This window comes from Melopsittacus undulatus, chromosome 7, assembly GCF_012275295.1.
Source record: "Melopsittacus undulatus isolate bMelUnd1 chromosome 7, bMelUnd1.mat.Z, whole genome shotgun sequence".
Taxonomy (NCBI): Eukaryota; Metazoa; Chordata; class Aves; order Psittaciformes; family Psittaculidae; genus Melopsittacus; species Melopsittacus undulatus.
Window position 1 is genome coordinate 64525708 of NC_047533.1, and position 12828 is coordinate 64538535.

A 12828-nucleotide genomic window follows, 5' to 3' on the forward strand; every position below is an offset into this window, starting at 1 on the left:
AGTAGTCACTGTGACTGTGACGACTGTGACAATTTTTAGATGCTTTGGCTGCAAAAGCACGTGTGCCTAATTTATATATGTGAGCACCATAAGTGTGCTTTCAATCAAGTAATTATACAGGCAGATTAGCAGTGTAAATAGACATACATAAACATGAAACCCAGCAAAATAAGTAGCTCATTCAGGTAATATGCTATAGTTTGGAACTGATGGGTTTGTATGTGCAAGCAGCTTTCCTTTTCAGTATTTTCTTTCCAAAGTCTGAATGAGATTAACATGTGCACAAGCAGTTGTCCTCTGTATAGGTTTTAATAACTGTTATTATTCTTAAGAAGAAGTTCTGCAGAAGAATTAGAAAGCATGCCTCCTAAGCAATTATTTATTATTATTTTTTTGCCAAAGCTGTAATGATGATATGAGGCAAGCTAGAATTTCTCCATATATTTTCTTCATCCAGTTTTGCCTGACACCTCTTATCTCTTTATTAGCTCTTTTCATATGAAAAGCAATAGCAATACACAGACAAAGCTCGACCATTTGTGTTAATGAGTTGCTATGGGTTTTTTTTAATTTTAGTCCTAGCTATGGAATATAATAGTGTAGGTAGTTCGTTTTGCCTTTTCCGTGAGGGTTTCTCTGTTTCACTTTCAGTTCTGCTTGTTCGTTTGTTTTCTTGTAGCACAAAGATGGGATCACAGAGTTCTATGTTAATATCTTGTATATTCAGATATATACTAGACAAATTGTGTTGCTTTGCCGGAGCAGGAATAATCCTCTGTCACTGTGCTCAAAAGTTATTGCCATTATAACTTGCATGTGTCTGTATGATGGTGTTGTGCTTACTTGTGGGAAAAGCCTTGCATGTGTTGTAAGCACCTTCATTACTAGCCAGCACCCTTAGGAAAGATGCTTCCTTCTATTTGTATTTGATATACTAAGGCTAAACCAAAGGCTGAAATATTTGGATAACAGAGCATCAGGTGAAGGGGGAGCCAGCTTATTCAGAGGAAGTTGTGCTATCAGTTCCTATCCTGCAATGAGATAAAATCTAACTCAGCAGACTGGCTGCCCTGTTCTGAAAGTGCAAAAACAGTGACTCATTTATCAGACTTCACTTAAAATTAAAAAAGCAAAAAAGCAGCTTAAATTCATTTCGACATCCAAGTGATATAAAAGGATTGTGAGGGCCCATGTTTTCTGTGTCTACCTCTATCAGCCTCTTAGTAAACCTCCATCTTACATGCCCTTCCTATGTTTGGCTGATAATGGAGTTGCCTTCAGGAGTATTTCAGCCTCCTCTGGATTGATTGTTTGGGCAAAGTGCTGAGGGAATGGGACAGTGTGGCTGACTGCACAATATAGGTGGCAGAAAAAGCTGTTATCTCCAAGAGGGAGGGCTGTTGCACTGTTACGTGAAGGCAAGATTTCTGAACGTCTTTCTTCCATCACTCCAATTCTCCTAAAGTCATATTCTACTTTGCCTCTTTCAAGCTGACCCATTGCAACTATGTCTTCTTTTGATGGAAAGTGTCATGTGTTTTATCAAGCTTCATAACCACATTTGCCTTCTGATCCTTTTCTAAATGGTGATCCTTATTTCCAGGTCCACTTCCTTTCTTGCACACAGCATAAGTTGCTGATCAAGCCATAAAATCAAAAGAAACTGATTTAATTTTCAAGAAACCAATGAGTCCAGCAACTGAGAGCTAGAAAGACTGAAGAATCATCTGGAATCATTTCCTGTGACTCCCCAGTGAGATGAAACCTGGACATACAGCATACACATCTTCAGCCAATGCTCTTCCTCACTATGTCTGCAAAATCCAGGTTCACGTGCCAGAAGGGAGACACAGCTCACTCCAGTTAGGTGCCTGATTTTGAGCTCAGGATGTCAAAGGATTCTCGCTGAACACCCTGGCCCTTTCATTCCAGCTTGGCTGGGAATTAATGCAGGGGAGAACAAAACTGCCTTCCATGGTAGGCTTGTGCACCTACAGCCAAGGTATCAGCTACAATTATGGTTGAATTTCAATTTTTGAACAGTATCTCTACCACAGACAAATCTACGGTACATGTGGAAGTAGAAGATATGTAGCAGTGTTCACAAGGATGAAAATCCAAGCTGTCCACTTTTTTCCCACCTAAGAAGATGTCCCGGAAGTAGGTGGTTATCCTGATAATATGCCCTTTTGATCTAAAGAGGCTAAGTTTGTGTAAGGAAGGCATAGGCAATATGATTCCTTAGTGGCTTGTTCCTGGAGCCTTCCTGAAGATGAGAGGGTTTCTCTGTGGAAAGACTGTAAGAATTGCTTGCATCAAGAGCCACCAGGTTGCATCGCTGATTGGAAGCAGTTTGGAATTACATGATGAGCTAAGTCCTGGAGATAATTCAGAAAAATATCACTTGCTGTCTCAGCCATGTAACAGCCAGGACAGAGGCTGTAAGGAAAAAGCCCAACAAACAACAAACAGTCCTGTCAGTGTGTCAGATTTCATATTTCATCAACAACAGCAGAGTAGTAGAGTTCTTTCTGTTGTCTGTGAAAGGGGAGATGGGAAGATGGTGAAGGGATGATGTTCAGGTGCCAGACTTGTTGGCCATATTTATTCTATGTCGTTTCTTCCTACTGGTTTCTTATTAAGTTTTCCATAAAGTTGTTTTGAAACCAAGTGGGGTCTGTGAGTTTTGCAGGATAGTGAAAGCTGAAGCAGGCAGTGATTGCACCAGGGCTGAGGAGAGCACTGTGTCCTGGGTTAATATCCGGTGAAGGGCCTACTTTAGTATGTGACTGGCAGCATGTGGAGGGTCAAGTAATTATCTGAGAAGGAAGACTGCTGGCTGTGGCTTTGAATGACAGGTTTGTGTCACTGAATAGAGACGTATCTTCGAAGCAGTCTGCTTCCCGTGGTGGAGTCCATACACTTTATCTGTGGTACAGGATGTGTGTCTGATGCCTCATCCTGATGGTACACTTTGTTCTGTGCAAGGCACAAGACAATCTTCTCCCTGCAAAGATGATAGTTTAATAAGGCCATTAAGAGAGAAGCAGTTACCATCATTTCTCTTCCATAGCATCTGTGGCCATTTACTTCTTCAGAAACAGACCAGTGATACTTTCCATGCTACTGGCCTTTCTTTTCAGGCATCTCCAAAAGACCACTGCATCTGATATGCTGAACTCCTTGCAGTCCTGTATTGAATGTTGCAGCCTTGCTAATGAGATTGACTAAGCCTTACTTTAAACCCTTAAATTACTGTAATGCCTCTTCAGACGAAATCATTGGATAGCATGCCTTTCATTCAAATGGAAGAATCTTTTGAAATTTGACTTTACTCCAAGATATTCCTGTTCTTTAAAAAACTAAATTATTCTCATTTTCATCTAAGTCATGAACTTGTCTATGTTTGATAGATAAGAAAAAGCAAACATGAATACAGCCAGATCAAAGATGTACATGAGTCTTTAATCTTGTCCTTTCCCCTTGAAGAATGTGTAAAAAAAAAGAACTGAGACATTTCATTAGTTTAAGTAATGATGAAAAAGAATCACAAGCAATTCCCGAAGCAGGACATAATGGCTCTTGTCTTGCTGCATGTTATCAGTCTCTCTTTGATTTATATTAAAGAAACAAATAGCTGGCAAGAAATGTTTCCAAGTTCTCGTCTGATCCCTCTATTTAAAGGAGACTGTGAGAAAAATGTTATCACACAAAAAGATGTTGTATAACTACAAGATATACCCTCACATGTAATGATTAGTTATGCTGGAAAGCTCATATGTATATCTCATATGACAGCCAAGATCATTTTCACCTCTTTAACCAAATCTAAGATTGCTCTCTGCTTTCAGTATTGCATGCGTTTTGTCAGTCTTCCATGTCCTTCTGATCCAATAAGCTTACTCGCTAAATTTATTTCAGTGACTTTAATTGAATCTGAAGAACAAAGTGGTAATTTATTAATTGCATCTGTGTGGTGATTAGCTCTCAATTTACAAACTATTTCCAGCTTCCTTCCATTTTTGGCTTCATGCTCTTAGGCTTCCCCCGTCCAGCTGGAAACCCTTGCTGCTGACAGGCTCCTCTGAACTCCAGCACAGGCAGTATTCCCAGCTCAAAAAGTTAAATGTCTCCTGAGTTACCAAAGCTCCCAAGTGTCTCTCCCATCTAACAACACATGGCTGGAAACGTGGATGGCAGAGGGGAAGTGAAGAGAAGAATTCAGGTCATTTCTTTGTGGCAAATTGGGATGGACTGTATCATGAACAGTTATAAAACTGTCAAGAAGACATTGGAGTAAGTGTTGCTGCATGAAACTGTACAAGAAAGGCATGAAAAAACTGGAGAGGGATCAGAGGATGGTCCAGGGACAGGAGCACACGACGTCGGAGGAAAGGCAGAGGTAGCTCAGCTGGCTAAGCCAGGAGAGGAGCAGAAGAGGAGGAAGGGTTCTGCTTGCAGCCTTCAGCTGCATAATGAGTGGTTGTAGAGGAGGCATTCAGACTTTTCTTGGAGGTGCACATAGAACAAGCAAGGGTAATAGTCACAAATTACAACAAGGGAAATTCCATTTTGTATGTTAAAAAACCTCAAAAAACTGTGAGAGTGGATAAGCACTGGAACAAATTATCCACAGAGGTTGTGAAATCTCCCTTCCTGGACATAGTCAAAAGTTGACGGAACACAGCTCTGACTTTGAAGTCGGCCCAGCCTTGAGCAGGCAGTGGGAGTACATGGCCTCTCAAAGACCCTTCCAGCCTGTGAGACTGTCTTCAGATTACTTCGTTGTTTGGTTACAAAAGTGAGCAGCCAAGTCCTTGGAGCACTGATGCATGCACAAGCTCAACGACACAGCGTGTAGAGGTAGCTCTGCTTAGCCATGATTGTATGAACTGCCCCACAGTGTTCTGAGATTCTTGGAAGAGGCATGCATGTCCATCTTCAGCGTTTGAGAGCAGGGTGTTTTGCGTCAGGCTGTGGTTGCATACTTTAATCCTGAGTGGCTGTGACCCTGCCAGCACAGTAACAGTATTTTGGAAATCTGGGGGAACAGTCAAAAATACCACATGGTAAGCAATTCATGGTCTGCTGGAGGGAAAGATAGAAAGGCAAAGAACAAGCTAATGGTTATGTAAGGATATGATGTTACAGCAGGACTGTGTAGTGCTTTATCTGTAAGAAACTGCAAATGCTTTTGCCTCGTTTTTATAGCATGGAAGCTATAAAGCTCCTATAAAGTAGGCAACTGTATTGCAGGAGGAGAGAACAGCAGAGAATGGGGTTTGTGGTTAACAAATTAACAGCTTACTGAAACAACTGGAACTGGAAGAACTTACAAATAAAGACCTGAATCTTAAGTCCAGTGTTCACCCTATTTAGTACCCCAGGCCTTCATTTAATAATGTATTTTTTACAAGTGTCATTAGAATAAAAGAGAAAGAAGTGGGGTACGCAAACAGTGGACTTGTTACATACATTGATATTCACTGGGAGAGTGAGTACCACCATGATGAGCTCACGTGCAGTCTCCACTGGAACTCCATTAAGACTAGCTTTGCCTCATCGTCCTCTGGTTACCAGCAAGCCTGAAATACCTACTGTTCCCTTACTGTGAATAACAGTATGACTGACCTCATCTGTTTGTATTTACACAACACTGTCGTGTTTCATGAACAGTCAGCTCAGATTATTAAGAAGCCGAGGGAGAAAAGGTGGTTATTTTTGTGCGAAGAGATACTCTTTGCTAAAGAGCAAATTTTGTATTACAGCGCCGGCTTGGAGATGCTGCAAAGAAAGCAATCAGCAAGCTGCAAGTCAGAACAATCAGGAAAGGTGATAAGGTAATTTTTCGAATTGCTCATTACCAAATGAAACTGTGTTTAGGGTTCCTTCAGACCACTGGGGCAATGAGAAAGAACAGACATGACAATTGCTTAGTTAGCTACTATGTGACCTTCAAACAGGATAAGGGGAAGGGGTGGACATGGAATACTGGTAAGCAGTTTACTGATGGAATGGAGTAGAGGGAAAAGGGGATTCTGTAAAGATGCAGGAAATCCTGAAAGTTAAAACATACAACCTAAATCTGCATGCTTCATAGGGCACATTTCCAGCTGGAAATGTGTTGGAAAATCAGACTTGCTTGTCTTGAAATGCGTTAGTGGATTTGCAGCATGCGTCAGTGACAGTTTTACTTTGCCACATGGGCTCTTGAATTAAGAAATTAGCTGATAAAATCAGAAAAATGAACATTATGATGTTCTCTTTTGCAGGAAACTGAGCCAGACTTTGATAACTGTGCTGTTTGTATTGAAGGCTACAAGCCCAATGATGTTGTCAGAATTTTGCCTTGCAGGTAAGTTGAAGGTACTCTTGATATTCTGCCTACTTACAGACAGGCTCTGTTCTCCCAGGATCACACTGAGAGGTTGGGGAGAGATGGGCAAGTTTATAATTTTGGTTTATTCAGAATCAGTTGATAAAGATGTTTGAAATGCCTCTTTACTCAGCTTCAAGTGAAGTAATATTAATGGTGGTGAGAACCTGAGTTTAGCGTGATAGTCAGAAATTGTGTCTGATCTTGACTTCTTACAGAGTCTTCAGTAGCATTTTTTAACTAAAAGTTTCTATTCCTCTGTTTTCCTCACTGGTTTTCTATCAGTCCAGAATAAGTGCCTTAGAAGAATTTGCCCTGACTCCAAATTGAAACCTGGGCACAGCAGCCAGGGATAGAGCAGGCTTCTGCTCCCCATGGAGCTGCTTCTTTTGCTGTCCTGGGCCATGCCCAAGTGCTGAGAAAGGGATGACTTCTATAAAAAAAAAAAAAAACACAAAAAAACCCAAAATAAAACAACCCCCCCAAAAAAAAAAACCACAAGAAAAAGAACCCAGCCATTAAAAGAGATGTTTTGAGTAAAGCAAAGAGGGAATGTGACAAAGACCATGTTACCTATTGCTGCCATGAAAATACTCTCAGGCATGTGGGACATGGAGGTGACAAGAAGAGCTACTGGGCATGTTCTCTCTCTTTTCTTCCCTTCATGTGAATGTGACCTGGGCAGCACATAGAGTAATAGTGATATGACTCAGGAGCACAGCTTCTTGCCACCCGTAACAGTTGTATTCATCTCTGTGCCACAGTAGTGTCATCTTGTGAGGTGTTAGCTAATGAGGATTTCTCTAAGGATCAGTTTCTTAGGAAGCTTCCTAGGTATAATTATTCCTCTAGGAGAACAAGAGCAAGTGTTTGATTTTTCCTAGAAACAGGAATCTCTAGTGCTGTACATACAGAGCAGAAAATATATTTTTGTGTAATAGTTTCTTCTGCTGCATGTTCAGTGGCTTTAGAAACCAAAATATTTGGGGTTTTTCCTGCTATGTTGTTCCCTGGTAGATACTGGAATATTACAAGCCGTCCATTTCTGTTCATTCATGTGACTCATTAAGTCTGTTTACTGCCATCACTAAATGGCAAACTGAAAGCAACAGATTAATCATAGATTTGACCTACTGTAAATCCCCCCCAATGACAAATGCATGCAAACTCTTTTCTACAGATACAAATGCATCACTTGATGGGGCAGAAATACAGAAAAATGAGAAATTACCAGAAAATGTGGACTTTGGTTTGACATCAAGCCTGTTTTCAGAGAAGCATAATAAAGCTTGAAAAATTTGCATGATAGAGACAGGCAGTTTTTTTGGAGGTAGTTATACAACAGCAAAAAAATATGTCTAGGCTCTAGCTTTCACTTGTGTCTTGCCTCCTAATTCAATGAGCCTGCAGTGAGACTTTGTCATCCACAGTGTTGAGTCAAACAGAGTGAATAGGAAACACATAGTTAACAGGTGATGTTCAGCTCTTGGCTGACTTAAAAGGTCGCCTAGAAAATGACTCATGCTAAAAGGGTAGCAGCGGCAGAACTGTCTGGTAGAATACTCACAGTTTGAGCCTCAGCAGTTCTGAATTATAAAAACTCAAAGATCTTTCTCAAGCAGCTATTTCACAAACCCTGGCTTTTCTGCTACGTAGATTGTGAGGGCAGTATTTTACACATTCACCTGGGTTTGGACTTCCAAGATAGGGAACTGTAGTCATGATTCCTTCTGCTGTTGTCAGTCTCATCTCCTCATCCAAAAAAAAGGGGGGGGGGGAATTAATTTCTGTCTCTGTTAAGTGAGTAGGAGAGTGTTAAAGACCTACAAACTCTGTAGGTTTCTTCCTCCAGCATCCTCAGTTAAACTGTGTGCTGTTTCTAGTATGGGAACTCATTAGACTGTTGTTTAATAAGAAGCTGGCGTTTCACCAAGCCTTACAGAAGCCAGCACAGTATGACACCAGTGCTGGCTGACCTTAGTGTTTCTATACAGGGGGTGCTCAAGATGCAGGACTTTTTATCTGCAAAGCCAAATACTCCCCAGGAGCTGCACATGAAATATGCTGCTTTGTACTGCAGGCAGTACTTGGAAAACCTGCTAGCAGGCACACTCTGTTACAAAGCTCTGTATAACATAAGATCTCTTTTTAAGGCTGGTGGACCTTGAATGTCCTAAGAAATTGGTACCAAAAGCCCACCAGCCAATATTGCAGCGGATGCGCTCTGAAGCCATATAGATAGATGGTTACTGTACTTAATGCTGTTTCCCCAAATATCCTCTTTTCTGGTGGCAGAGAGATGGCACTGGGATATCCTGTTCTTACATATTCCACTCTGGAGAGCTAGGAGGAGAATTGTGCTTCTTCTCTCTGCCCTCTTTAGCCAGCTCTCACCACTGACCGTATCAATAAACTTCACTCTACAGAATGTATTAAATAAATAAGTACTGACACTTGAGTTTTAAAAAAGTGTTGGCTTGCAGCTGTTTTTATGTTTAATGGTAGCAAGCATCACTGAAGTTATCTTTGAGGGCACTGACACACCATCAAATGTAACCAAGTTCATTGTTCCCAGAGTGGTATCTCTTGTCATAGCTGTAGTTCCTTCTCCTTGTCCTCCATCTCTAGCTTCAAAACACCTCTGTCCTTTCTGCTCTGGCTTTGGAGAAGTTGCTAGTGCTGCTGCTCCAATTGTGTGCCTTTTACTGAACTTTTACTAAACTTCTTCAGAGAGGCAAACCAGTTCTTTCAGCCTCATCTCCAGTGAGTTCTTCATAAGCTCTTTTTTTTGTTGTTTCATTTGTGTCACCAATAAACACACTTTCTGACCCCATTCCAGCTCACTCCCTTCCTCTGAACCTTCACCCTGTGAACAACTGTGATTTCAGAGACTGCTTCAGTCCCTGGGCTCGTCCTCAGTCCTCCTGTGAAAATTATTTCATCACATTCTTCACTTTGTTCAGTTCCTTTCATTTACCCTCATCATTATCATCTTTTGTCCTTCCTTCTTCTTCAAAAATAAACAAATAGTACTGTACATGAACCCCCAAAATCTCAAACCTTCTCATTGAATACTACAGAGCTGCTTACCAAAACCCTTCTTAATCCTCTGCTTCAGCCCTATCTCTAGTCCAGGCAACAGATGCTGTGACTCAGGGTCCTTAGGGATGTACCTCTCTTTCTGCTTTTGTCTCCTGTTCTCTTAGCTCACGCTTCTGAGAAAAATGACATGACTACTAGGTTTGTCTTCATGCAGTTTGGAAAGATAGAGCTAGGAGCAGAAGATGGGAAGAGAACAGTTAAGTTTCCCTTAACTTGGAAAAAAAGCCCCTCAGAACTGCTGGCAATCTGAAAGCTTTACAATAGTTTCCCAACGATCATATTATTAGTTTTATTTTGCGATTAGCCTGAAATTGTTTTTTTTTCTTGCATGATTAAAATTGCAGCTTTACAGAAAATTTAAGTACATTCCAAACAAAAGTAATGTCCAGTTCAAAAATACGAAGTGCTGTTGTGTTAATAGTAAATGAAATGCGCTGGGACTTCGAGGTTCTTTTCCTTTCTTTGTGCTCTGTGAGCTTTACTCAGGCACGTGCAGTCACAGAAGAATGCAGGAGGGATCCCAGGAGGCCGCCACCACCTCTGGTACGGCACAGGGACACTGCCCGTGTTGTTCTTGGGAGTTTTTTCCAACACACTCTGCAATCTCCTGGGATGAAGACTCTGCAGTTCCCCTGATAATTTATTGCAGTGCTTCACTACCCTGACTGTGGTGAAGCTTTTCCTGTTGTGTAACCTGGGTCTCACTTGCTGCACTTTAAACACATCATTTCATCTCTTATCCCTAGGAGAGCTGAAGAACAGTTGTTTCCTTTCTCTTTATGAAAGCCTTTGTTTTGTATGAGGATTGTTACGAGATCTCCTCTCCTCTCTCCTTCCTCTCAACTAATCAAGTACAGTTCTTTTAGGAAACTTTTCAACCCATCCAAATGAACACAGTTTTGCAATGCCTGTGGTTGCACACATTTTTTTATTAGCTCTGACTCTTCTTGTCAAAGCCATGTCCTGAGTCTGTACTTGAAATATCTCTCTTACTGTCTTCCTGTATGGGTCATTACTTCTGAACTCATCCATGGTGCTTCTACCCTTGCTTGTCTTTTAAAACCCTTTTCTTTTAAAACAGTCAGAACTGCAGAGGAAGAGGGATTTTTCTTGCTATTGATCTTTTTACATCATTGGCTTACCATGTGACAGTGAAATATTGCAGTTGCTCTCTCATCTTACTTTGGGCTGACCCTTGTTTTGCCTTAATTTGGATGATAAACTTATCTAGGCTTATTTGTCAGAATAAAATAAGCTTTCAGATCCAAATCTGCAAAGCCTGCCACTTCACTTCTCTGCACAAATGTTTACATGTTCAAAATTAGTTATTATGAGTGCTCTAATCATATACTGTGGTACAAAAATTAAAAAAAATCGAATCTTATCTGATTTTTTATAACATTCCATTTCCCCATAAATTTGTGTCAAATACTCAAGTTCTGTCTGTTGTGCGTGTTAAATCTGAAATTAATAGAGCCATACTACACTGTGCTAATTTAGTATTGAGAAGTGCAAAGTGACATGATCTGTCATGTATTTCAATGGTAGGATTTATTTTAGCTTATTGTTTTTTGAAGCCAGCTTCAGGAACACTAAACTTCAGTTTTTCAAGTCTTTAAGTCTTGTTCCAAGCTTTTGGTGATTAACAGACATTATGAATTGCTGTAATATGAACCACAGCTTGACTGAGGCTTACAAAGCTTGAACTGGAAAACAAAAGGAGGCTCTCTAGTCTATGGTAAAATTGCTTGGTAGAAGTTACTTTTGTTGTTTTGGGGTTTTTTTTAATCCACACCAGGTTTTGGAAATCTTTTGGGTTTTTTGGTGTGGGATTTTTTTTTTTCCAAGAGAATAATAAATATCTCAGATTTTGTAAATGTACTGATTATTTTGGCACAAACATGCTTCAGATGTTTGCCATTAAACATATTTGTTTATGGATTTCAGTATATAATTAAAGAAAACCAATCACTATCAAGAATCTCATCATTATTCCAAATAGCTGAAGAACATTATGTTGACTTTCAGCACCCTCTATGAATTAACATACCCAAGGAATTCTGTTGGTTAGACTTGTAAAATTACACATGCTTGAGGACTCTACTTTTTTGTTTTCGCCTATTCAGGCTGCCTGCCCTGTGATGGGCTGAGTATGTCCCTCCTGAGATGATAAGAGTGAAGAGTTACACGGGAGAGACAACAAAATTTGGTGCATCTTGCTTTTATCCATTAAGGCAAATCCTGTTTGGAAGGAGGGTTGTGAACTGTTATAGCCTTAGTAAAGTGGTTTGAACTTCACCTATTATGATGCTTCATTTGTATTCATCATGTTGACATACAGGCTCAGATGAGATTTGACAAAGTTTGGCATTGGAGCCAATTGATATAATTAGACTAGGTTGAGCTTCCAAGAACAGATTTGCCCTTTACCAGTAGTTGTGCGAAGTCAGACCAAGTACAGGAATGCAATAATTTGCCATGTAGCTTTGTTTCAGAACGCACCCATTTCATCTAGATGTAGTGAGAAAAAACATTGAAAAGAATAAGATGCCGAATTCACACAGTTTTGGCTTTGAATTTCTAGTGTTATTTAGGCCTGAAGCCAGCTATTACACCAGCCAGCTACTATGTGGGCTTGATACCATGTTAGTAAGAGCCAGGATTACAAATAGATGGAGGTGAAAGTGCACCTCAGTATTTTAGATCAAGTTGAAAGCCCATGTGTGGCTTGTGTGAGAGAGGCTGGGACACAATAGAGCAGCCAACCCATTCAGCTGAATACATACCATGTAAATATTTAAAACTGGTGTAATAAGTGATTCTGGCTTTCTCAGAGATTGTATGTGGAGGCTGGTGTGTGCTCCAGGCGGAGCCTTAGGATCACAGAATCATTTAGATAGGAAAAGACCTTTAAGATCAAGTGCAGCCGTCACTGCCAAGTCTTATTAAACCACGTCCCTAACTGCCAAGTGACCCTAAGTGTCTTTTGCATACCTCCTGGGACGGTGACTCAGCCACTTCCCTGGGCAGCCTGTTCTAATGCTTGACAGCCCTTTCAGTGAAGAGACTTTTCCCAATAGCCAATCTAAACCTACCCTTGGGCAACTTAAGGCCATTTCCTTGTGTCCTGTTACTTCTTAATTGAAAAGAAACCAATACCCACCTCACTACAACCTTCTTTCAGGTAGAGGTTATCTGAGAGAGTAATAATTTCTCCTTTTCTCCAGACTAAACAACAGTTCCCTCAGCTGTTCCTCGTAAGACTTGTTTTCCAGACCCTTCACCAGCGTTGTTGCCCTTCTCTGGACCCACTCCAGCACCTCAATATCTCTCTTGCAGTGAGGAGCCCA

At 40.7% G+C, this 12828-nt stretch overlaps 1 protein-coding gene across 1 annotated transcript in view; it reads left to right on the forward strand.

Moving 5' to 3' along the window:
* RNF150 (ring finger protein 150) overlaps nucleotides 1–12828 on the forward strand; it is a 165190-nt gene that overhangs the window by 70385 nt on the left and 81977 nt on the right. The window contains exons 3-4 of the mRNA XM_034064755.1: nucleotides 5769–5840; nucleotides 6273–6355. Of these exons, the coding sequence (XP_033920646.1) occupies nucleotides 5769–5840; nucleotides 6273–6355 (155 nt within the window). The remainder of the gene's footprint in view (nucleotides 1–5768; nucleotides 5841–6272; nucleotides 6356–12828) is intronic.